Source organism: Squalius cephalus, assembly GCF_949319135.1.
Source record: "Squalius cephalus genome assembly, chromosome: 22".
Taxonomy (NCBI): domain Eukaryota; kingdom Metazoa; phylum Chordata; class Actinopteri; order Cypriniformes; family Leuciscidae; genus Squalius; species Squalius cephalus.
In genome coordinates this window covers 12,124,700-12,149,522 of record NC_137143.1, presented here as the reverse complement: position 1 = coordinate 12,149,522, position 24,823 = coordinate 12,124,700, and the positions used below count along the sequence as shown (strand labels likewise).

Sequence of the window (24,823 nt, the reverse complement as noted above, 5' to 3'; positions counted from 1 at the left end):
TAGATAACCGATATTCTCAGAAAAGGGTTTCACCCTGTGTGTTTCCACACTATTCCACAAGGATAGTTTGGGAGATACAAGTAAAAATGATCTTATACGATCTTATACTTATACTTTGAATTAAGACGAGTAAAATTAAATATTCGCTCAAGACAAACTTTACTTATCTGAAATTGTGTGGTGATTTTCCAGATGATACAACTTAGTCTAAATAAGAGCAATGTGGAGTCCTCGGATTTCTTAAAACAACACAACAACAAAACTTTGACAACATTTTGTATGGACCAAAGATCTAAGACGCCCAAGCATACTTTTTGCTTTATTTTTATTTAATTTTTTTTAAATCTAAAGTTTTTGAACAGACGCTGTTTAGTAAAAAAATACATAAGTCTTCTTAGAAGATAAATAGAAGATATGATTTTAATAAAACTTTAAAGATTTGATTTAAACTTTTAAGGTTATGCTTTTAAATGAATTTAGTATAAACTCTGGATGTACTCTGAAAAGGCATTAGCAGACTAGATTTACTGTGACATTACTGTGAACTACTTCGCCTCTCTGGAAATGTAAAGTGTTTTTATTTAGCTAAAACTTTGTTTACATTTTAGTAACATATGTTATTAATAATAATTTAATTTAAAATAGAGATTAGTTCATGTTTTAGAACCGTGTGTGTGCACAAAATCAAATGATTTATTTATTTATTTCATTTTGAAAATGTACAAATGTAGTTTTCTGTGTTTAGGTGTACGGTACAAAATTCATTATAGCTATGGAAAGCCCCCACCATAAAAACTGAAACCCCGCATGGACAAAAAATGCCGATTGAATCTTTTCATATAAATGAGATTTAAGACGACTAAGTACAGTTTTTCTACAATCTAAAGTTTTTTGAACAGACATTGTTTAGTAAAAATAATACAATGGGTTAAATTTAAGCAAAATCATTTATATCATACATAAGTCTTCTAAAAGATAAATAGAAGATATGAATGTATTCAAACTTTAAAGATTTTATTTAAACAGTCTTTTAATTTTAAAAGATCATATTTAAACTTTTACGATTATGCTTTGAAATAAATTCAGAAAGATGGCGACACGCTAATTTACCGGAACCTGTCACAGACACACGTACACACACACACACACACACACACACACACACACACACACACACACACACACACAGGCACACTACACTGGCTGGTGAGGCATTCAGGAAAAACAGTCTTTTTCTTCTCACTTTCCACAAGGCCCACAATGGACCCTGGAATGCGGAGGAAATGCTGACACACATATCCTATATATAACAGTGCCTTCAAAACCATCAGCTACCACATGATCTAGGGCTAAAAAAGGTTAAAAGACAAAAGCTTCTGTCAAAAACACATGATCAAAGAATAGCTAGGTCATAGGGCTAACCATAACAACATACGCCGGATAGACACCGGAAGGACAACCTGTCAAAAACATATGATCGATGGATAGGAAGGGTCAATAGGTCAAAACTAACTGTCAAAACCACATGATCGAGGGATAGGAAGGGTCAATAGGTCAATCCATAACAATATAGACCGGATGGTCAACCGGAAAAGGTCAATGACAATCGGAAGCCATCAATCATTTTGACACTTGCCGCAGGGTTATCACTACTTTTCTTAAATAAAAGCCCTCAATGTGATTAAAAAGAAAAATGCAATACATATTTTTTCCTTTTTTCATTATAGAATATGATTTACAACATTTTTCTATTTTTTTTAATCTATTTTATTATTACTATCCATTATTATTATTATTATTATTATTATTATTCATGTTGTATTTTTATTTATTTCATGCACCTGTTTTTGTATATTCTAATGCAAAGATGTACTGACATTGCCATGTTGTTTCTACATGACTAATTATATAAAAATAAAAATAAAATAAAAAAAATTATCATGGGAAATGATTTTAACTGTTGTGACGATTTAAAAGTGATACTGATAGGATCAGTAAGAAATTTGTATGGGACTCCTCTTAACAATTCTGGTTCATAATGATTCTGTTGTAATCACTGGAAAGAACAGGTTAATACGAGTCATTCGTTCTGAAATTAAATGGGTTATTCTACGAAAATGGTAGCTTCCCGTACCTTAACCACCAGGAAAAACTCTTAAAAGTGTCAGATAATAACACAAAATATATGTAGTATATTGAAGTGTTTTATTGCTAATAAAACATAATGTAAGACAGTTATATTGCAAACCATTTTTTTATATATTGTAGAACACGGTCAGTACCATGAAATTGGCTTTTGTGGTTTAGTGACATTTTTTGTTAGTTAAAAGTTAATTGTTAGGTTTAGTTAAAAAATATTTTCCTCCCCCTTTAAATTAACTTAAAAAACTAAAATATCAACTAAATATTATAAATAATTTACAGGGAATAGCTGTCCCTCAATTTCATGTCACTGGTGTTAAAATTTATAAAAACCACCTCTTTGAAAAAAATGCTAAATTCTTGCCAACTTCTTCCTGGGTCAAAGGTTCATTGGAGGCGGGGCTGTTTTGAAAAGGACATGGTGAGTGTGCACTCTCTCTTTATCTTTTAGCAATTTGATAAATAATTTGACAATTTCATGCGAGGACTTAAGGTGTGTCGCTGGTGTTCTACAGTTTATAGTAAGGGGAAAGAAAATTTGATTAAAATAATTGTTCAAATTGCATGATTAAGTGATTTATTTACAATTTAAGAAGTGTGGTTTGAGCTACTGTGGCCGCCATCTTAGATATGCCATCTTGTCAGCAGATTTGTCACTGGTGTTATCGCACCATATACTGTAACACCACTAACTTTTTTCTCAGCATAAGGTTTCATAAAAGCCTCAACAATTATATTAATAAAGACGTATTAGCATTTTATTACTGTTTCAATATTGTAAACACATATGTCTTTTTTACAGATATGGCGAAATTATACAGCGCAGGGATGCTGACCCAGACGGCAGAGTAGCCTACCTTAAACAGAAACACCAGACTTACTTAAAGGATTTAGAGAGTCAAAAAAGAAAGCGAGTGAAGGATCTCACAGAAAGGGAAAAAAGACAGGAACAAAGGAAATGGCGGGTCAGACAGGCATAACACAGAGAGAGATTGAGAGCAGGAAAGACAGTGTAGACAGTTTGTTTACCTGGCCACTGTTTCAAATTCTAACTTTTTAGCATTTGTGGCACAAAACCAAAGCATGAGACATACCTTCTCCATAGACTGCTTACACAGTAAGGAAACCAATATGTAATTTTGTAATTTGGGTGAACTATCCCTTTAAGTAGGCCTACACAATATTTGTCACATGGCACGAGAATTCATATATACTGTTTTAACAAGCTGCATAGTTTTGTGTATAGGCATGACATAAATAGAGAAAGATTTTATGGTTATATTATGTTGCACGCATCTCGCATTGGAAATCTAATACAATTATATATTACATATTTATGCTTTACAGACAACTAATCCAAGGGCGCAGGAGAGAAGCACAGATTGGCTGAAGAAAATGTCAGGAGTTGCAAGAGAAGTTAGAAAAGCACAAAAGACTATACCACAAATAGAAGAAACGTTGCCACCATTTGCAGGGTAAAAATCAAGACCTTGAAAGTCCAAGAACGAAGACGAGAAGCACTATACAAGACTGCCCTGCCTCTTCATTAATTAAAAGAACTCTAAACTTCCATTATGCTCTCTTGGGGGATCTAAGAGCAAAGTACAAAGCAGACAAAGCCAAACAGGGGGTTGTTTTATATGTTTTATGTTATATGTTTTATATGTTTGTATGACAATGTTGTGTTACGAAAGACACATTTTAGTCAGTAGGCTTCATCTTTCGGTCTTAATCTGACCAATAACCTTAATTTTATTGTTCACATTAAATTAACACATTTTATGAAATCTGAAATTATTTGTGATGTAAAATATTACTAATAAATTGATAAATGTCATTGATTTCACACTGCGTCACTGGTGTTACATTGCGTCACTGGTGTTACTGCATGGCATATTGGTGTTCTGGCATCAGAGTTGCCCAGTTTCATAGAATATGTTTTTTTGTATCTACCTAACTGTTGCAGCATTCATTAGTAAGCATTTTAAGGATATGATCATTAAATTTTGATCACTCAACCTCAACTATGTCTAATGTTACAACAAAAAACACAATGGTAGAAATAGAAAAATGTCACACAACTGAACTTTACACATACCTGTTTAAAGTAAATTATTACTAATCAAGACAATTTCTTAATATTACATTAACTTTTTCTGTCTTTGATTATGTATGCAAATTAAATAGTCAAATTACATTCTAGAAAGCCTGAATTGTCATCTAAAATATAGGTAGCACCAGTGACAAAAAGGTAGCACAAGCATACTTTTTAATGTAATGTAATAAAAATATCAAAATACATTAAGCTGTCATTTAAGTTGATTTATCATATTAAGAGGCTAACTATAAGTTTTGGTATAAAAAAATACATTTTTTAAAAGTTGTCTGTTCAAAAAGCCACCATTTTCTTAGAATGACCCATATACACTAATCTCTCATAAAATAACTCGGGAATCGACTACACTGGTATAGATTCAATAGCGGTGTTGTGGCGTTAGTGCAGGAATAACTGTAGGTGTAATGCACGTTCGACAATCGTTAATAAGAATACATTTCCAACCATAATGATATCAGAAGCACATTCGTTATTTTGATTGAATTTTCAGCTTCCCATTTGCAGCCCACAGTAAATGCCACGGACTTGGAGTGAGGCTGAGAGGGCGTGTGTATGTGACTGTATGTGTGTGTGCGCGCGCGGTTTAGCGTGTGGCAGACCCCCTCCCTTTCTCCACCCTTAGGCTACCAGCGCAAACAGTAGTCTGATATTTACATTAGAAACGACATTTACTTCATCTTCATCCAGCTAAGTCACAATATCCATCTGCTTTTTGAGAACCATCTGAGAAATAAGACTGTTTGTTTTTCATTCTGGCGAGGAGCAAAGCAAGGAATCGTTCATCATCCTGTCGCTTGTGACATCGGGAATCGCAGGATTATGATGTTTTCTTGAATGTTGTGTGTCGTGGGAGATATGGGAATGGGATCAATGAGGCCCTATGGAAGCTGAAGACCCACTTTGAAAACAGCCTTTGTATTGTTTTGATCAATATTTTAGAAAACCGCGTAAAAAAACCATATAGGCTATATCTTGTTGTAGGATACATTTATAGATAAATTTAAATAGACCTGATTTGGAGATCAACTCCAGCCAGCAGTGATGCTTCAGTGTCTGGACTGACTTTTAATACGCGCACTCAGACGGAAATGGAAACCTGAACATTGTAAATCACTGATCACTTGAAACAGCAGATTTATAAACATAACAAACATTTACAGCTTAAGCTGACTCCCAGATGTGAAACTGATCGAGGTTCCCTGGGCTTCCCTGATCTAAGGGATTAGTTGTATTCACAATAACAGAAGAACAGTCTTCGGAGAGTCCATCATGCCCACCTCTCGGTCCGGCGCGTGCACGGTGGAATATTGGGTCGATGGATCGCGCCGAGATGCGACAGTGGAGGATTTCTATAACATGGGCCCAGAATTAGGCAGGTGAGTACATTACTTCATCCAGTTAACATTGGTTTTGATATTATATTGAAAATACATAGGCCTATACGTTCACACCGTGTACACATGATTTTTTTTATTTTTTTTTTTACTTAATTACTTGTCGACCTATTTTGTTTTTTGTCTATAGTGATACAAATTAACCGATATGCAGAACCAATATTTATGAAGGTAATCTGATGTCATAAAGAATCGCATGCGCCGGGTAAGATTTGTGAAAGTGTACATACGATTGCAAGCGTAAATTAAATTTGCATGCGCAAGAGAAGATTTGTTAAGGTGTAAATCGCTTTTCAGCTGTAAGAAAAAAATATTTGCAGCATTTTACTGTTATTCCTTAGTGTAATGCATGTATTGTGAAACTGCAGCTTCCTGCTAACTCAAAATAAATAGGATCTGTATTCTTCTGACTTAAATTTTTCCGCGCTTACACTTTTGGCACGTTTTTTTCGCACAAATATTTTCTGGTGACTGGCGTGTTTGTTGAACCAATCAGATAAGAGTAAATAAAAAGTCAGCGAGAAGCTCATTTGATTGGCTACATGAAGAAGGTGGACCCGCCCTCCTCTTGTGCTTGCAAAACTCATTGGGTCTCATTCATGAAACATTCGTAAATATACGAGTAAATATGTGAGTGATTTGCGTGTAAAGAGACCTTCCCGAAAACTCTTCTCCTGATTCACAAATACTTCGTAAACATCAGATGTGATAGTGAAATGTGTGTGTGTTAATTAATTCCAATCAGTTGTAAATGGGACGCGCGTGCACGCTCATTCTCAATTACCATAAACCCCGCCCATTAAATCCGACTGACAACTATATATGGGCATCATATTATGACACCAAATGAAGGATTTCAACATGTCTTCTCAAAAGCGAATGAAAAAGAGAAATTTCTCAGATGCAGAAATTGAAGTTTTATTATCATAAGTTCATTCAAAACGCCACATTTTATTTTCAAGCGTACATAGTGGTGTATCAGGTCCTAAAAAAAAGGAAGCTTGGCAGCATATTACAGATGCAGTTAATGGAGTTTCATCTGTTAATCGAACAGTCCCAGAAGTGAAAAGAGTCCCAGCCCTATTGAAAGCAATTAATTATTTGATTAAAGTGTTCCGTTTGCAAATGCTATTACTGGCTCTCATAATAAAAGTAAAAAGAAAAACCGTATGTAATTACTATATATAATGTTTTTTCGAAATGCTGTGTAAATATGTACCCGATTAAAGGTACAATATGTAACTTTTTTGCTTTAAAAATAGCAAAAATCACTATATCTATGTTATATATTTTTTTTTAGTTGTGTGCTTACATTATCCCAAATGTTTCCAACAACTTTCAAACCAGGAGAAATTTGTAATGTAATTCGAAGACACGTCACGTTTCTTTATTTCCGTTTTGTCGCCGTCAATGGCGTCATATCCGCGTTATCCCTGGTTTCCGCTCGTACTACCATAGCAACCAGAGCCCTCTGATAGTAACCAAGGCGACAGACGTGGACAACATTAGTTTGGAATGTCTATTTGCATGCTGTTGTTGTTTCGTTCAAACATTATGGACCATAGCAAGCAGACTTTGGATAAAAAAGGAGAACTAAAACGAGAATCAATATCAGCGCGGTGTTTTCGAGATGCTGAGAGCTCCACGTACGAGACTTCGACCGCTCCTACATGTACTTTTTTAAACAGGTGAGCAAATTTACATAAAACTAATCAATGTTATATAGTTCAACAATGATAAAATGTTAGAATATGATCTGTATGTTATTCTAATGTTGATCTAGCTTACTGCTAGTCTCATACAAACTAACATAGAATAACATAAATTTCAAGACATTTAAATGCAGTTTAGTGTGATAGTGTAATGTTAGACAAAGTGAAACAGCGCTGCATTACCTCACAAGTTTAATTTGTCTAATAAACTGGCCTGTGAGTTGTAATTCTGCACTTGCGTGTAGTTCGGTAGAATGAAATGTCCATATTCCTTTATATACGCGGGACTCGCGTCGCGTGTGGAGCTGATAGCTGTCTCTTAGCAATCCCGACCTGCTTCATATCACAGTCATGATAAAACATTGATGTATTCACTCATCCATAAACATTATTAGATTGGTCGGCTTGACGTTGACGACAAGATCCATAATTCTTAGCAAGTGTTGCGTCATCAAACTACGCCTTTGTTATTGTAAGAGGTTAGCGACCCCTAGCGGCGAAAAAAATTACATAGTGTACATTTAAGGTGAATTAAAATGCAGCCTTATTAATGAGCAAAATATTCGGATGTTAAACGTACTATTTACGCGTGGCTGGGAGCAGATGTAGATTTCTTTCGTACCAACTAAAATAAAATATTTGGAAAATACGAACATTTTAATGAATCCGTAAATTTACACCAGAACCACTTTACACACAATTTACACAAATGAGATGAGATCCAACAGTATAGATTCATTTCATGAATGAGACCCAGTGAGAGAATCATGCCAAAACTGGAAGCGCAGGTAAAAGAAAGACGCAAATCGGGTTATTTCGGGAACTTTTTTGCCCCATGCACACAACATGTAATTTAGACATTTGCACAAAGTTTGATTTTACGCAATTAATCTGTTTTGCAGTTCCTGACTCTGTTGTTTCGGGTGCAAATTGCTGGTCACAGGCTTGCAGTGCTTTTGGCCGTATTTGTGGAAGTCAGAAGAATACAGATCCTATTTATTTTGCGTTAGCACGAAGCTGCAGTTTCAAAATACATGAATTAAATTTACGAATAACAGTAAAATGCTGCAAATATTTTTTTCTTACACTTGAAAGGCGATTTACCCCTTTACAAATCTTATCTTGCACATGCAAATTTAATTTACGCTTGCAATCTTATGTACACTTTCACAAATCTTACCCTGTGCATTCTTTATGACATCATATTACCTTCATAATTTTTTTATTATTTTATTTCTGTTTTGTACCACAATAAGTAATCATCAGACTGCAACAATAAAAAAGCATAACATATTTATAAATATCATTGTTAGATGTTGTTACTGATAGTTGGTTAGACCGATTTGTTTTTGTATAATTAGTTATCATTGTGGCAGAAATAAAACTAACTTGAAAATCTGAATAAAGAATACATTTGAATAAATGGCAGCTATGTAAATAAAGATAACTGATTTACCGTTTGTTAAATATTGGTAAAATAATATCGGTTAAACCAATTATTGGTCTGTTATACTTAATGTGCATTTACTGTGTGGAGCTGTTATAATAGTGTTATTCCTGCAGTTGGTTATATTAACATAAAATATAAGTGTTAACATTTGTGTTGCCCGTCTCTATATTTGAGCAGGTGTTCAGGTTTTGTGTTGTAATTAAGGTTTTTGTACTGCTATAGGCATTGTGATAGGTGGTTTCTAAACTAATTGAGCTAAAATTTGATCTCCCTGTAGTAAACTAATTATAATGCACGTTAAGGAAAGACCCAACCTTTCCAAATGTCACCAAGTATTTTAAAATGTTATCATTACCTCCCAGGATGTGGGATGCAAAATGTTGAGCAATTGATGCTGTCACCTGATTTCAGTGTTTCATCATAGCCGTATGACCTGGCATGAAATTCAGCTCAGAGAAGGACTTCTATGGGGCTTGTTTTGACAGAATTAAATGTTTTTAATGTACGCATATTCCTGCACATTGTATGACCTTGAGTAGTTTGATGTCTATTGCTGATTAAACTGAAGACTGTTTGTCAGACACTGATGTGTTAGTGTTCGATTAACAACAAGGCAGCAGATGGAGAAATGATGGCCTTCTCTTTGAGTGCTCGTCTGATTGAATCATTCAATGACCATGAAAAGCAAAGAAAGGATCTGAGAGACAACATGAGGACCATATATGGTTATAACACACGTATTGTATAACATAACACAGCCATGTAAAAGGGCTTATGCATTAGAGAGGGAAGGTGATTTTATAATACATGGCATATTTAATTATGTTCAGGCTAGTACATAAAGCTGAATCCAGTGTGTTGAGTATTTGTATGTACTTCTTGGTTTTATTAGCATCTTCCTATCTGTCACTTTGTGATATGTGTTTGTGTATGGTACTTTCTATGATGCATGTTTATCAAATTTAAGATCCTTATTTAATTATGAGTATATTACGATTGCTTTGTGTTAATCACCAGGGGTGCCACATCTGTTGTGTTTCGCTGTGAAGAGAAGCAGACTGAGAAACCTTATGCTGTGAAGGTCTTGAAGAAAACTGTAAGTTGATTGGTAATTTGATAGGAGCATATTACATTTTTTCCTGAAATCCCAGAATGACTGTTTGAGGTTATTTTCATTGTGTCATCAACTTAGATTGACAAGAAAATTGTGAGGACAGAGATTGGAGTCCTGCTGCGTCTGTCTCATCCAAATATTGTAAGATATTATGTTCCCCGCAATGAATTGTGAAATTCTCTTCACATTGTTATGAAATATTTCATATTCATTGTTTTCCATGAGAATATGGATGGGCTTGAGAATATCTGATGTGACTGTTCTTTGTTTTCATTTAGATTCGTTTGAAGGAAATTTTTGAGACAGAGACCGAGATCTTTCTCATCCTTGAGCTGGTCACAGGTGGAGAGCTCTTTGACAGGTATTATGTCCTCCATTAAATAGAGGCAATTCAAATGTGAAACAGGATTTATGACGTGCGTTCGTCAGCTTAAATGGATAGTTCACCCAAATATAAAAAAAAATCATAATTTATTCACCCTCATGTCATTCCAAACCTGTTTGACTGGAGCACAAAAGAAGATATTTAGAAAAATTGTATTAACTGTTTTTGCCCACATAATGAAAGTCAATGAAAGTGAAAACATTATAAACTATAAACTATTAATATATTAATATTTTGAATTAGCTTTTAATTTGATATTTTTCAGTTTTAATTTTCATTTTAGTTTTAGTCATTTAGTAGTTTAACGTGCATTTGACATTTTTACAAATTTTGTATGTCTACTTAGGATTTATTTATCTTTAATTTTGGTTATTTAGTACTTCAACTTATTTATGTCACAGTCTCACACCATTTGGACTTGTCATGGTTATTGACTTGATTTCATCATTTAGTTCAGGTGTGTGTCGTTATCGTTAATCGTTAAGTTCCTCTGCATCTGTTCATTGTTGTCAAGTTTCGTTCATGTGTACCTGTGTTGAAAGCCTTTCTCTCTGTTTGGATTTACCTGCCTGTGGATTTATTAAAGATTCATTGTCGTGTTCGTGTATTATCTTACAACACAGGTCTTATGACTATTTATTCGACGATTAGACGATTTCCATCTAATATGTATTATTTTATTTTATTTCAGCTTCATTTCAATTCCCCAAAATTATTTCCAATTGCTTTAGTAATTTGTACTATCTTTAAACATATTAAAAGTATTTAAGCATCATGCTTTTACCTATTTTCACAATACAACTTTTATTACACTTTAAAATTGTACTTTAGTATATTTTCTAAAAATATATTTTAGAAAAATATACTTGAAGTGAAAATTCTGTTCATTTTTTTATAAAAGTGTATTTATTTACACTTTACTTAAAAATATATTTTAGGTATATTTTTCACTGTGCTGAAAATTATCATTATAACAATGCATTGAAGTATACTTTCAAAATACATTATAGTATTCAATAGTAAATTGTACAAATTATAGCTAAGTAATATTTTTTTATTAATGTGCATTTGTTATTGAAGACAGTGTGCAATTTGTAGTATTTGGAACACTAATATATAAGGTATTACTGAACATATACTTTTTACTCAAATATAATACACTTATGGTATATGGCTTGTGTGTTTTGAAGACACTCGTAATACATTTGTAACCCAAATAAAGTACACTTTAATATCACAAATCAAGTCACTTTATTATTACCTTATCAGCTCTTTGAATCAATAACGGTTTATTGAAACTTGTCGACTTACAGTCCCATAGACATATAGCCTATAGGTGTAGCTATTTATTATGTCCATGCATATGTTATAACAGATAGTGAGGGCTTTAAAACTGCAGTAAGCTAAATTAAGGACAAATTAAGCTTGTGCTTTTAAAACGCAAACAAAATGGAAAAGAGCGCGGGTGTCGAGACGTGTTTTCAAAAGTTGAACTTTTAACTTGACAAGCATACGGTGACCGGGAGGGGACATGTTCGGTTCACTTATTTTTGTCGTGGCTACAACATAAACTCGTGGGAACGTGATATTAAGTCGTGGGAACGTCATAATATCTCGTGGGAACGTCATATTAAGTCGTGGGAACGTGATTATAAGTCGTGGCCACGAGATCATTTTGTTGAGGTAATGACATCATTATGTCGTGGCCACGCGATGCAAAGTCGTAGCCTCGAGATCATATGTTGAGGGAACGATATATTTTTCTCTTGGCCACGACTTCATATGTTGAGGGAACGACATCTATGTCGTGGCCACGAGTTGAGGGAGCCACAGCGGCCAATACTGTATACCGTACCATAGCATCTACTGGGCTACAGCAGAGATGAAGATGACAGAAGAAATAACATTTTACTTTAAATTGGGAATGTCATATAAAGATATAGTGCGGTCTTTGGCATTAAGACATGGGTACGTTATAAGTGAAAGACACATGAAGCGCATTCTTAAATAGAATGGACTTTTTTGTTGCACGCATATTTAGGGACCGTCTCAAAATTACATGCGACATTGGCATAAACGTTTCTAACTTCAATAGCATTTGAAGACAATGACTTACAGTCATAAAACCAACTGTACACTGTTCATCCAGGTCTCATGTATGATGCACACCTTTTAGATTTTTTATATTTATGACAATAAACTGCTAAATCATATGCAAATATTGCTATGTAGGCCTATTTCACTACTGTATGGGATCATACACAAAATATGACAATATTTAAAGCTCAATATCATTTGAAGACAATGACTTACAGTCATAAAACCAACTGTATATTGTTCATATAGGTCTCATGTATGATGCACACACCTTTAATATTTTTGATATTTATGACAATAAACTGCTAAATCATATGCAAATATTGCTATGTATTTCACTACTGTATGGGATCATATACAGAATATGACAATATTTAAAGCTCAATAGCATTTGAAGACAGTGACTTACAGTCATAAACCCAACTGTACATTGTACATATAGGTCTCATGTATGATGCACACCTTTAATATTTTTGATGTTTATGACAATAAACTGTTAAATCATATGCAAATATTGCTATGTATTGCACTACTGTATGTGATCATATACAGAATATGACCATATTTAAAGCTCAATAGCATTTGAAGACAATGACTTACAGTCATAAAACCAACTGTACATTGTTCATCTAGGTGTCAGGTATGTGACAGTAGTCAAGTCAAGTCAAGTCATCTTCATTTATATAGCGCTTTTAACAATGTAGATTGTCTCAAAGCAGCTTTACAGAGATAAATGTATAATTTAACGTAAGATTGTTTTGGCTTTATAGCGGTTCTTTAATAAAGTTATTTTCCAGCTAAAGTTGGTTTTGATTGATTCGCTTCCGTCGCAACGATCATTTGTTATTAAATTAGGGCCGCCAAGACGACACCATTCTCTCTACACAGACTTTAAACGCCTGTGAGAAACGCTGATGGCGTTCAGATGCGCATTAAGAACGGGTTCAATAGTTATGTGCGTTTGAATATATGTGTGCAGGTTTGGAATTCCCTACAAACCAAGCCTAAACAAATTACTGGTGTTTCCTTATAGTTTTGATTGAGAATTTTATTTTATTTTATCAATTCGGGGTAGATACGCAAATTGAGTTTTCCCGACGACGCTTTATCTGTAGAGTGGGAAAGGGATCCTCCATAGGGAGAGACTAGTTGGCACTTCAGCACTGCGTTGACATCGGGTCCAGGCGAAGGTCCTTCGTCAGATCTGGAAACGGCCTGGATCCGGCAGGCTGCGGGGAAACCTTGGGATAAACAAAGACACTAAAATTAGCGTAGATGCCATTCTTCTCATGATGTAACAAGTACATCAGGATTTATGGGAAGTGTTCCCGGTTCCAGCTGACCTAATCTATGCAGCCTAATATTGAATTATAGAAGTCTATAATGTATTATGTGAATGCTATGTCAAAGAGATGTGTCTTTAATCTAGATTTGAACTGACAGAGTGTGTCTGCTTCCCGGACAATGTTAGGAAGACTGTTCCAAAGTTTTGGTGCTAAATAGGAAAAGGATCTACCGCCAGCAGTCGATTTTGATATTCTAGGTATTATCAACTGGCCGGAATTTTGAGATCGCAATAGACGTGAAGGAGTATAATGCGTTAAGAGCTCGCTCAAGTACTGCGGAGCTAAACCATTTAGTGCTTTGTAAGTAATCAGCAATATTTTAAAATTGATGCGATGTTTAATAGGGAGCCAGTGCAGTTTTGACAGAACTGGGCTAATATGGTCATACTTCCTGGTTCTGGTAAGAACTCGAGCTGCTGCGTTTTGAACTAGCTGTAGTTTGTTTATTAAGCGTGCAGGGCAACCACCCAGTAGAGCATTACAATAATCTAGCCTTGATGTCATGAAAGCATGAACTAATTGTTCCGCATTTGTCAATAGCCCCGTTTACATGTAGCATTGTATTCCGATTATAACCAGTTTAAAAGTCCAATCAGAATGAAAATGCTCCATGTCAACACCTCAATCGGAATAAAAATGCTCAAACCGATTGAAATTTCAGTCGGATTGAAGGGGGTGGAATAAACCTTTTCATGAACCGATCAAACGAAAGATTACACCATGTAAACGAGCTGATCCGATTACTTTGAGTGTACGTCTTTCTGCGCATGCCTGGTTTTGCGCCAGATAATTCTGTCAGCTAACATTATGCCTTCTGTTTGTGATCCGTTGTGGATTCTGATCACCGTATAAGGTAGGAATATTTATAAAGCAAAAAACTATGCGCGCTAACCATTACCATAGTAAACATGGTAAATATGAACGCTTGAAGAAATCAGACAAATCATAAGTTATCTTAATCCTGTTTTTATTTTATCTCTTTATACTGGACTATCCTCTTTTAAATATAACTGTATCCTTCTGGGAGAGAGTGCTAAAGCTCCTCAGGTCAAATTTCTGGTGGCATATTTGTAGAAATTATCATTCTTTCTAAATGTGATGTAAATGTCCTGTAACTAGGCTACCAAATAAACAGAAACAGACGCGACTGAATAATTGTGTGTCCTCTTTCTTTTGTGAACATTCACAAACGTCATAAACGGTAAACCACTTTATTTCTGTGTGACTAATGTGCAATTTTGACACAAATTAATTCATTATGATGTATCGCTTTTTATTGTAAACCTGTGGTAAAACATCTATTCTTGGGTTTTAAATATTCAATTAAACAACAAAAATGCCAGCAAACGGTCGCTCTTGTTTTGCGATCACGCTGTTTCCAGTGATTTCTTTCTGATTAGTTTTCTGATAAAACTTCCATTTTATTGGTGAAATGATGGGTTAGTGTGACGTTGTTCCAGAGAGGCGTGTTACGGGCGTGTTTTAGTGAAGCGCTGTGGAGCTTCTGGCTCCACTGCGCAGTGGAAACGCAGCATATTTTGGGCACGGTGCGAACGTTACTGGCCCGAGGCTATTAGCCTGGCAAGGCCCGTTTAAAGCCCTGGATCGCACTGGCCCGACATTGGAAACGCGGTTAATGCCTAACGTACAACTAACGCGACGATTAAGTGATGCACCATCTTGACAGGATTGAAAACGTGGGAAATAATGAGCTTCCAGATCCGGCAGACAAGCTGTGTGCGCATGTCACAAAATGATTTCGATTGGAAGCGTCAGCACATGTAAACACCTGATCGGTTTAGATAACATCCCATGTAAACAGTCAACCGGAATCCGTCAATCAGAACGATCTCAATCAGAATAGCTAAAAAGTGTGCATGTAAACGGGGCTAGTGAGAGCAGATGACGTAATTTAGATATATTTTTAAGATGGAAAAATGCGGTTTTACAGATACTAGACACGTGACTTTCAAATGAAAGATTGGTATCAAAGAGCACACCCAGGTTCCTAACCGACGACGAAGACTTAACAGAGCAGCCATCAAGTGTTAGACAGTATTCTAAGTTATTACGTGAGGAAGTTTTTTGTCCAATAATTAGAATCTCTGTTTTAGTGATTCATTTAGTAGTGAAATACATAGCAATTTGCATATGATTTAGCAGTTTATTGTCATAAATATCAAAAATCTAAAAGGTGTGCATCATACATGAGACCTGGGTGAACAATGTACAGTTGGTTTTATGACTGTAAATCATTGTCTTCAAATGCTATTGAAGTTAGAAACGTTTATGCCAATGTCGCATGTAATTTTGAGACGGTCCCTAAATATGCGAATATCGAACGTCCAACGTCAAACCAACTTCATGCCAGTGCAAAAGTGCGACAAAAAAGCCCATCCAATTTAAGGATGCCAAAGACCGCACTATATCTTTTTATGACATTCCTAATTTAAAGTAAAATGTTATTTCTTCTGTCATCTCCATCTCTGCTGTAGCCCAGTCAATGCTATACGGTTACAGTATTGGCCGCTGTGGCTCCCTCAACATAACTCGTGGCCACGACAAATAGATGTCGTTCCCTCAAAATATGAAGTCGTGGCCACGAGAAAAATATAATCATTCCCTCAACATATGATCTCGAGGCTACGACTTTGCATCGCGTGGCCACGACATAATGATGTCGTTACCTCAACAAAATGATCTCGTGGCCACGACTTATAATCACGTTCCCACGACTTAATATGACGTTCCCACGAGATATTATGGCGTTCCCACGACTTAATATCACGTTCCCACGAGTTTATATGTTGTGGCCACGACAAAAATAAGTGAACCGAACATGTCGCCTCCCGGTCACCGTAGTTTTAAAACATGGCGCGAGAAACTGAAAAAGCAGAAGAGATGCAATAACGGTCAAAGACGCTTGTTTAATGCGTTCATCTATATGTTTAGATCTAAAACAACCTTTTCTCTTTATTTTTTTCATCACCAGACTAGCTAGGGCGAACAAAGTGCAAGAATTTATATTAAAATCTATATTATTTGACGTTTATAATGTGAGTGAATCTTCAAAAATATCAGGGTATCTACTCACCAATAGCAGATTACAAGAGGACAATATGTCTGTTATCTTCTGTTATCCTCTAAATTTTTGGTGGGGCTACAGCTCCAGCAAGCCCAAAGCTCAAAGTGTATTAAGAGGTAATCTACCATGTGGTGATACGATGAGGGCCTAGTTTCTCTCCTTAGATCTTAAGGCCCCGATATACTTACAGCGATGTTCTGTCTTGTTCTTCATTTAAGGAAAAAACGAAGTTCGAAAGACGTGATCAGCGATATACTGTTCTCAAACATCCGATGCCTCTCACACTGCTGAGAGCGATGGTTAGATGAATATGTAAATATGTGCTGCGCGCTTTCCTCTCTCATTAACAAAATAAACAAAATTGAGAAAAACGTCTCAGGTTATGACTGTAACCCTAGTTCCCTGAGAAGGGAACGAGACGATGCGTCAATGACGCTTTGGGAACGCTCCTGCGTAATTGCGTCTGAAGCACTTGTGTCAACTAGTCCAATGGCGAGAGTGGGCGTCACGGGCGGGTGACGTCACGACCAGGAAAGGATAAAGCACATCCGAAATAGAACTGCGCTAGCTTCGAAAAGGGCCGAAGCAAGTCGATCACAGGGATGTAGGAAGTTGGCAAAGTGACGCATCGTCTCGTTCCCTTCTCAGGGAACTAGGGTTACAGTCGTAACCTGAGACGTTCCCTTTCTAGGGAACTCACGATGCGTCAATGACGCTTTGGGAACGAGGATACCAAAACGCCATACGAACCAGAGCCTGTCTGTGTGAATACTGCACAACTAAGACAAGAGCACCTGAGAACCTGGGGACACGCCCACGTCGAAGGTGTAAAACCTTACGAATGTGAGCAGAGAGGACCAGCCTGCCACATACCACATCCTACAGGGATATCTACATATATAATAAGGCTTACTCCTGTCCTGGTCTAAAAGCACCACAGAGGAAACGACCAAAGGTTTCCCCCTTTCAGGGAAATACCACCAAAAGGGACATGGTAGGCACTAAGGCCGCCACATACACCTTCAGTGTGGAAGGGGATAACCCTGTGGAAAAATGAACCCGCAGTAACTCCGGCACTGTACCAATCGGGCAGTAAACTGGGCCCCACTGTCCGAGATCCGCAATATGTAGTGAAAACCCATCACTTAATACATACAGTTTCCTCGTGGAGGGAGCTCTGGAGTGAAGTATGGTCTCCACAACCTCAGTTGAGAGACCAAAGTCAATGAGTTGGGCCAAACCCACAGGTTCCAAATCTCTGGGCTGGGGTGAAGGGTCACCCCTTCCACTTGAGACCGAAGGTCCCTCCTAACTGGAATCTTCAAGGGAGTGCTGTTGAGGAGAGACACCAGGTCTGAGAACCTGTCAGCTCGGCCAGTACGGTTCTACTAGTAGTAGAATTATTCCGTCCCGGCGGACCTTTTCCAGAACTCCTGGGAGCAGAGTAATCGGGGAAAGTCGTACAGACGTAGCCTCGGCCATGTCAATACCACAACGTCCAGCACCAAGGGAGCTGGGTGTGTGAGGGAGAACCAAAGTGGACCGTGCGTCATATCCTGAGATGCGAAGAGATCCGCTTGTGCCTGGCCATAAACCCCCCAAATGTGCTCCACCACCTCGGTGTGGAGCCTCCATTCCCTGCGTCAACAGGATGTCAGCTCCTACATTCTGATGCCCCGTAAATAAACTGCTTTCAGGGAGAGTAGCTTCCCTAGGGACCACAAGAGAATCTGGTGCGCCAGTTTGCATAGTGGACGAGAACGCAGACCCCCTGCCGATTTATGTAAGAGACCACCGATGTGTTGTCTGTACGGACAAGCACATGATGGTCCCTCAGGTCTGCGAGGAAATGTCTCAACGCATTGAAGACTGCCATCAGCTCCAGGCAGTTTATGTGCCAAGAAAGATGATGACTCCTCCACAGGCCCTGGGCTGAGCGGCCTTCCATTACCGCTCCCCGACCGGTGAGGGAAGCATCTGTTGAGATTGCAACTCGATGGCAAAGAGCTCCCAACACCGGACCCTGGGATAGGAACCAGTATTTCCTCCATATAACCAAGGCGCTGAGACACTGACAAGAGCTTCAATTCTTTTGTGGCTGTGAGGATAGCAGCTACAAGAACGGGTGATAATGTGGCTCGCATCGTGACTGAATCCCATACCACACCAAGGAAAGTGGTTCTCTGTAGTGGAGAAAGCACACTCTTCTTGGTATTGAGTCTCAACACCAATTTCTTCATGTGGGATAGGAACCAGTATTTCCTCCATATAACCAAGGCGCGGAGACACCGCCGCGTGATCTTGATCGTACGAAGTGGGTTTCCCCTTGGGGAGAACCCTCTGGTTCTGAGCCACCACTGCAATGGGTCTCATGTACAGTAGGCCAAAGAGTATCACATTGGACACTGCTGCCATGAGGCCCAACAGTTTCTCGAACTGTTCTGATTCCGCTGTACAACCCTGATACTCGGGTGAGTTCACCTGCTCTATAGCTCCCTTCACTAATAGAGACTCTACTTCTTGCTCCATTACCAGAGCCTGCTCGGGATTTACTAACGTGAGTAGCACCCCGTTGTAACGAGGTGGAGGAGAATGAAACTGGATTCTGTAACCTCTCTCTATTATCTGCAGGACCCATGGAGATATATTCGGCAGATTCTTCACTCTGTCAGAAATCTACTAAGGGTACCAGTCTCTCGAGACTGGCCTCTGGTGTTATTGTAACAGCCACTTCGGTGACCTGAAGCATACTAGCAGGAAACAACCGAACTGACTGTTTTTGAACCCCCCTCAGAGGATGCGAGTTTGACACAGAGTCGTGGTGACACTGAGCCATATGCTCGATGGAGACCGCTGCGCCGCAAGGCACCAAGGGTGGCGGGGTTGGCAGAACGGCCTCCTGAGGCCACTGCTCCACCCGGTCGGGGTTGCCCTCAGAGGTCTGACACCAGTGGCGTCAGGAACTTGGCCAAAGCCTTTTTCGCAGAAAAAACGGTCCTCAGATCCATCTTCTGCTTCAAAGTCTTCTGTTGAGAATGCCATTCCGGTCCCCAATCTTTCTGAGGGGGAGCACAGGAAACGACACTCTGTCCTGTACAAGGAGTTTGTTAATGGCTAAGGCTGCTCCGCCCAGCCTTACCCACCAGCGCCAAGAGTTTCTAACTGGCCTGGAGAGTAATGCCGAGCATTAAAGGGATAGTTCACCCAAAAATGAAAATTCTGTCATCATTTACTCACCCTCAAGTTGTTTCAAACCTGTATGAATTTCTTTTTTTCTGCTGAACACAAAAGAAGATATTTTGAAAAATGTCTGTAACCAAACAGTTGATGGACCCCATTGACTTCCATAGTAGGAAAAAAAATACTATGGAAGTCAATGGGGTCCATCAACTGTCCACGAGATCCATTTGCGAACCCCACAATACCAGCTTCCATGCAGCCTTGGCAACAACGGGGCCGGTACTGTCAAGTCAAGTCAACTTTATTTATATAGCGCTTTTCACAATACAGATTGTATCAAAGCAGCTTCACAGTATTAAATAAAATAGTACATCAGTGTTTGTTTCTAGTGTAAAACGTCCACTTTTGGTAATGCTGATCAATAGTATTGTTGATTGATTCCTTAAATTAAGTATCCCCAACTGAGCAAGCCAAAGGCAACAGTGGCAAGGAACCGAAAAACTCCATCAGGTGACCTAATGGAGAAAAAAAAAACCTTGGGAGAACCCAGGCTCAGTCGGGGGCCAGTTCTCCTCTGGCGTTTATGAACTAGAGACCGGATTTAACTGTAAGATTAAAAATATTATATAAATGCCTGGCTGAAGAGATGCGTCTTTAATTTAGTTTTAAACTGGGAGAGCGAGTCTGAGCAACGAACAGTATCAGGAAGGCTATTCCAGAGTTTTGGAGCTAAATGTGAAAATGATCTCCCTCCTTTGGTTGATCTGGATATCCTAGGTATGACCAAAAGCCTCGAATTTAGTGATCTTAAAGAGCGCGATGGATTATAGGGCGATAGAAGATCCGTTAAATAAACTGTGAGGAACGCGAGCCTGAACACCCTCCTCAAAGAGTGACAAGCGGGAACGGAGCGGGTAAAGCGATAGTAACTCGCAATGCTCATAGTCAGTGCCCTCGAGCGCTGAAAGATCATGCTCCATTCCAAACAAACAACACATACATTGTGTGTATCCCCACCCTTAAAGAAAGAGGGCAGGGAGGAACACACGATCTAAGGTTGTTTTGTTCGCCATAATATCTATGCTTGTGACTGATATAGTGACAGACAACAATAAATAAGACAGACAGTATGTAACACAGAGCGCTTGCTGAGGCACAGAAGCTAGTGCAGTTCTATTCCGGATGTGCTTTATCCTTTCCTGGTCGTGACGTCACCCGCCCGTGATGCCCACTCTCACCATTGGACTAGTTGACACAAGTGCTTCAGACGCAATCACGCAGGAGCGTTCCCAAAGCGTCATTGACGCATCGTGAGTTCCCTCGAAAGGGAACAGCAAGCATTTTTTAAAGAAAGCATAAAAAAGCATATAATCATAGCAACGTGGATATGTTTGCACGAGCTCTGCAATTCGGCACTCTAGTAAAGTCATGCCACGTTTATTCTTATACCTATACAATAAGATTGTACGATTTCGCTTGAAGGATATCAGGGCCTTTATGGTGGTCTCCAGCACATGAATCTCATTCTTTCTTTATCATCAACACCTTCCAGCTCAGGTTCTTATAGCTCAGTGGGCTTTCTGTGTGCTCTTCTACCTATCAGTGAGACGAAATTGAGTAAAACAAGTTCCCAATAATGGGTTTAGGGTTAGGTTAGGTTTGGTGCAGAGCTTGAACAGGATGTATTTGCCTACACACATCTACACACTACTAAACAGAGCACTAAATGCTGCCAGACACACACACATCAGCTATTCATATTTGAAAACCTTCGAAAGTCTATATATGTGCTATGTGATTTTTGTTGTTGTTTTTGCTGAATTTGTCTCTAAGATGGTCCTACATGAGCTGTGTGTTGTTTCAGGATTGTGGAGAGGGGCTACTACAGCGAGCGAGATGCAGCTCACGTTATCAAACAGATTCTGGAGGCTGTGGCGGTAAGACCATATGAATCATAGGATATAAAGATATTTACAGACATTTTCCATTCATGTGTGAAAGACAATAATGGTAATGTGGATGTTTAGCCTTCTAATGTTTACAATACAAAACTGCAAAAATGATGCATTCAGAAATCTCCATGGTTTTGATGTTATAACCAGGATCTCATTAACATATTACAGCCCAACTTACAGGTTGATGCGTGTTTATTGTTCACCTACTTAGCCCGCACTAAAAAAAATATTGTAAGGATTATGCTGACATAGAGAGAGTTAGCCAGTTGTAACAAAGATCATTTACATACAGAAGCATTAAAGGAATATTCTTGGCTCAATACAAGCTTAATTGTAAATACGTGCACTAAAAAAAGATTTAGTGATTTACAAATACTTGTAATGCTGAACTTTTAATGCTATTTTATTGTGTGTAGTATTCTTGTTTGTTATATGTGTATTTGTATATCTGGGCCGCCTATCTTGGCATACAATTATATGCAATTTTACCACTTAGTTTCCATGACAACAGAAAGCCATAAACCCTAGAATGACAAGAACCACGTTATGGCTCAAATAATACTCAGAAAAGGTAATGCAAGTGCTTTTATAAAATTATAAGTTTCACCATTCTGCTTTTACATTTCATTAAAAGTGCCTCATGTACCCTTGATTTGATTTCTGCTTTTCTTTTAAGATAAAATTGATGCATCAAAATCCTTTTTGTGGTAATCCACATTATGCTACATACAGTATGCTGTCAATTGCCTAAACTAACTTTTTGCAACACTTGTCAATGGCCGATAAACTTAAGAAAATGTACCGGCCATGAAACCATGTACCGGCCATGAAAAAAAAAAACAAAAAAAAAACAGATAACAGTGAAGATTCACAATTCTCTATTCCAATTTCAAGACCACAGCTAAAACTACTAGCCCAACTAATATAAACTTAAAACATTATTAAAGACAAGTAAAAAGTCAGTAATAAAATAAGAACAAATAATCAAATATCAAGCAAAAGCACAAATAAATACAATATAACAAAAATAAAAATTAAATAAGCAGTGCTTTTCAGGTTTTTCAGGTAGGTCTAACGGTAGTTTTCAGGTACAGAAATTTAATAAAGTAAGCAAATGTAAAATAACTCTGCATAGTCTTCACTTTAAATTAAACATCAATACACTGCAATTATTAATTAATAATAATTGTAAAAGTTATTCAGTCAAGTGCAGTGAGTAAATTTTTCTTTGTCCTTTGTTGTTTGATTAACATTTAAAACACAGACAACATCAGAATTATTAGGCTGCTGTCACTTCAAGAGCTAATGCATGGATCTAATATACATTTGTTTACTTTCTTAACTGTTTACGTTCACTTAAGACATAACCTACTATGTTTACTAGTATTCTCTGTATTTTTTTACATAATTTTGTGTGAACTTGTCTGTTTAAGTGCAAGAAGACGTGAAATAGAGCTCAGTTTAATATTTGCGCCCTGTATGAGATGCGGCTTTCTGTTCTGGGAGCGCTTCGGATGTTTGCGCACACAAAACATTCCACTGAGTACGTTAAATTAGCTCCCTTTCACGTCTTCTTGCGCTTGAATATTTCAATTGTCAAGGTTTAAACTTTCATGACGATACTGCACTGGCCCGTCAACTGTTCTGAGCGTCGTTCACATTTGTTCACGTTTGCTCACATTCATGCATTGTAAGAATTCATAAAAATGTTACTGGCCAACTGGCGAGGGACACCGTTTCATATACTCGCCAATGTTGCTATGCTTATTGGCACATCCGGTCTTCATTGCCATATGTCAGTGGAAAGTTGCCTGTGTCACTTAAACTTGTGACATGTGCCACTGACATTATCGTGGAACACTGACACTAGCGTGATATTCCACCATCAGTGGAAACAGTGAACAGTTCTAAGAACAGTAAGGAACGGTTTCAGTTATGTTCCCACTTAAGCCTGGTACGGCACAGAACAATTACGAACCGTTCTCTGCCCAGAATTCTCTGTACGGTTGTCTAACCGTGACGAACCGTGCTGGTAGAATGCGTGTAGTGACGTCGCAAGTCAGAATTGGACACTTGTCTGTAGCCTGGCTACTTGGATCGGTGCATTGGCATAAAAGTTAATGATGTGATGCATCGATATTGGATAAAAGTTGGCATTTGTATCGCAATGCATCGTTTCTAACATATTTGCATCAGTAAAAAAAACATTTTTTTATACAGTATATAATTATTAGTAGATACGCTATACTTTTATTATTTAGAAAGTGACCAATAATTTGTGTCCAATATTTTATATGTAGATTGATTTCTCCTCTCTAAAGAGTTTCTCAAGCATGTTCTCTCATCACCACTGCTGCCACATGAATATGATGTTTCACAACATTACAGAGTCCTAAGAGAATGGGGTGTGCGATATATATCACCTGCGATAATATCGTAATTGTTGTTTTAACGATGTGCGATCTGACATTATCGAGTATATCCCTCACACACACTCAAAGAGTGCATGCATACATTACTCTATGTAGTCTTGTAGATTAGACTAGCATTTACTGTACATTTAGAGTGCCCGCTTTCACTGTGTGATTTAGTCTCATTTATATCATTTAACGTAGTTAATAAATATCTCAGGAAGAGTGCAGTTTTTCTCCAGATATCAGCATAAGACATGCGATATTGATTTTATACAAGTTTAATAAACAAGAAGCCAACGAAAATAGTCCACAACAAAGCCACAGCACTGTAATTGAGTCTCTGAGCAACACAAGGCAGTGTTTCCTAACTGAATGAATCAGCTTTTTGAACGAATCAGTTATGACTAAGATGGATTAAGGCTGTGTCCGAAAT

The 24,823-nt window shown here is 37.7% G+C and overlaps 1 protein-coding gene across 1 annotated transcript in view; it reads left to right on the top strand.

Annotated features, from left to right (window-relative positions):
• Positions 1-4,635: 4,635 nt before the first annotated feature.
• Positions 4,636-24,823, top strand: part of LOC307150354 (calcium/calmodulin-dependent protein kinase type IV) — a 265,657-nt gene continuing 245,469 nt past the window's right edge. Inside the window, exons 1-5 of the mRNA XM_079857518.1 lie at positions 4,636-5,634; positions 9,832-9,910; positions 10,007-10,069; positions 10,207-10,289; positions 21,886-21,958. Coding sequence (XP_079713644.1) covers positions 5,528-5,634; positions 9,832-9,910; positions 10,007-10,069; positions 10,207-10,289; positions 21,886-21,958 — 405 coding nt within the window. The 5' untranslated portion in view covers positions 4,636-5,527. The remainder of the gene's footprint in view (positions 5,635-9,831; positions 9,911-10,006; positions 10,070-10,206; positions 10,290-21,885; positions 21,959-24,823) is intronic.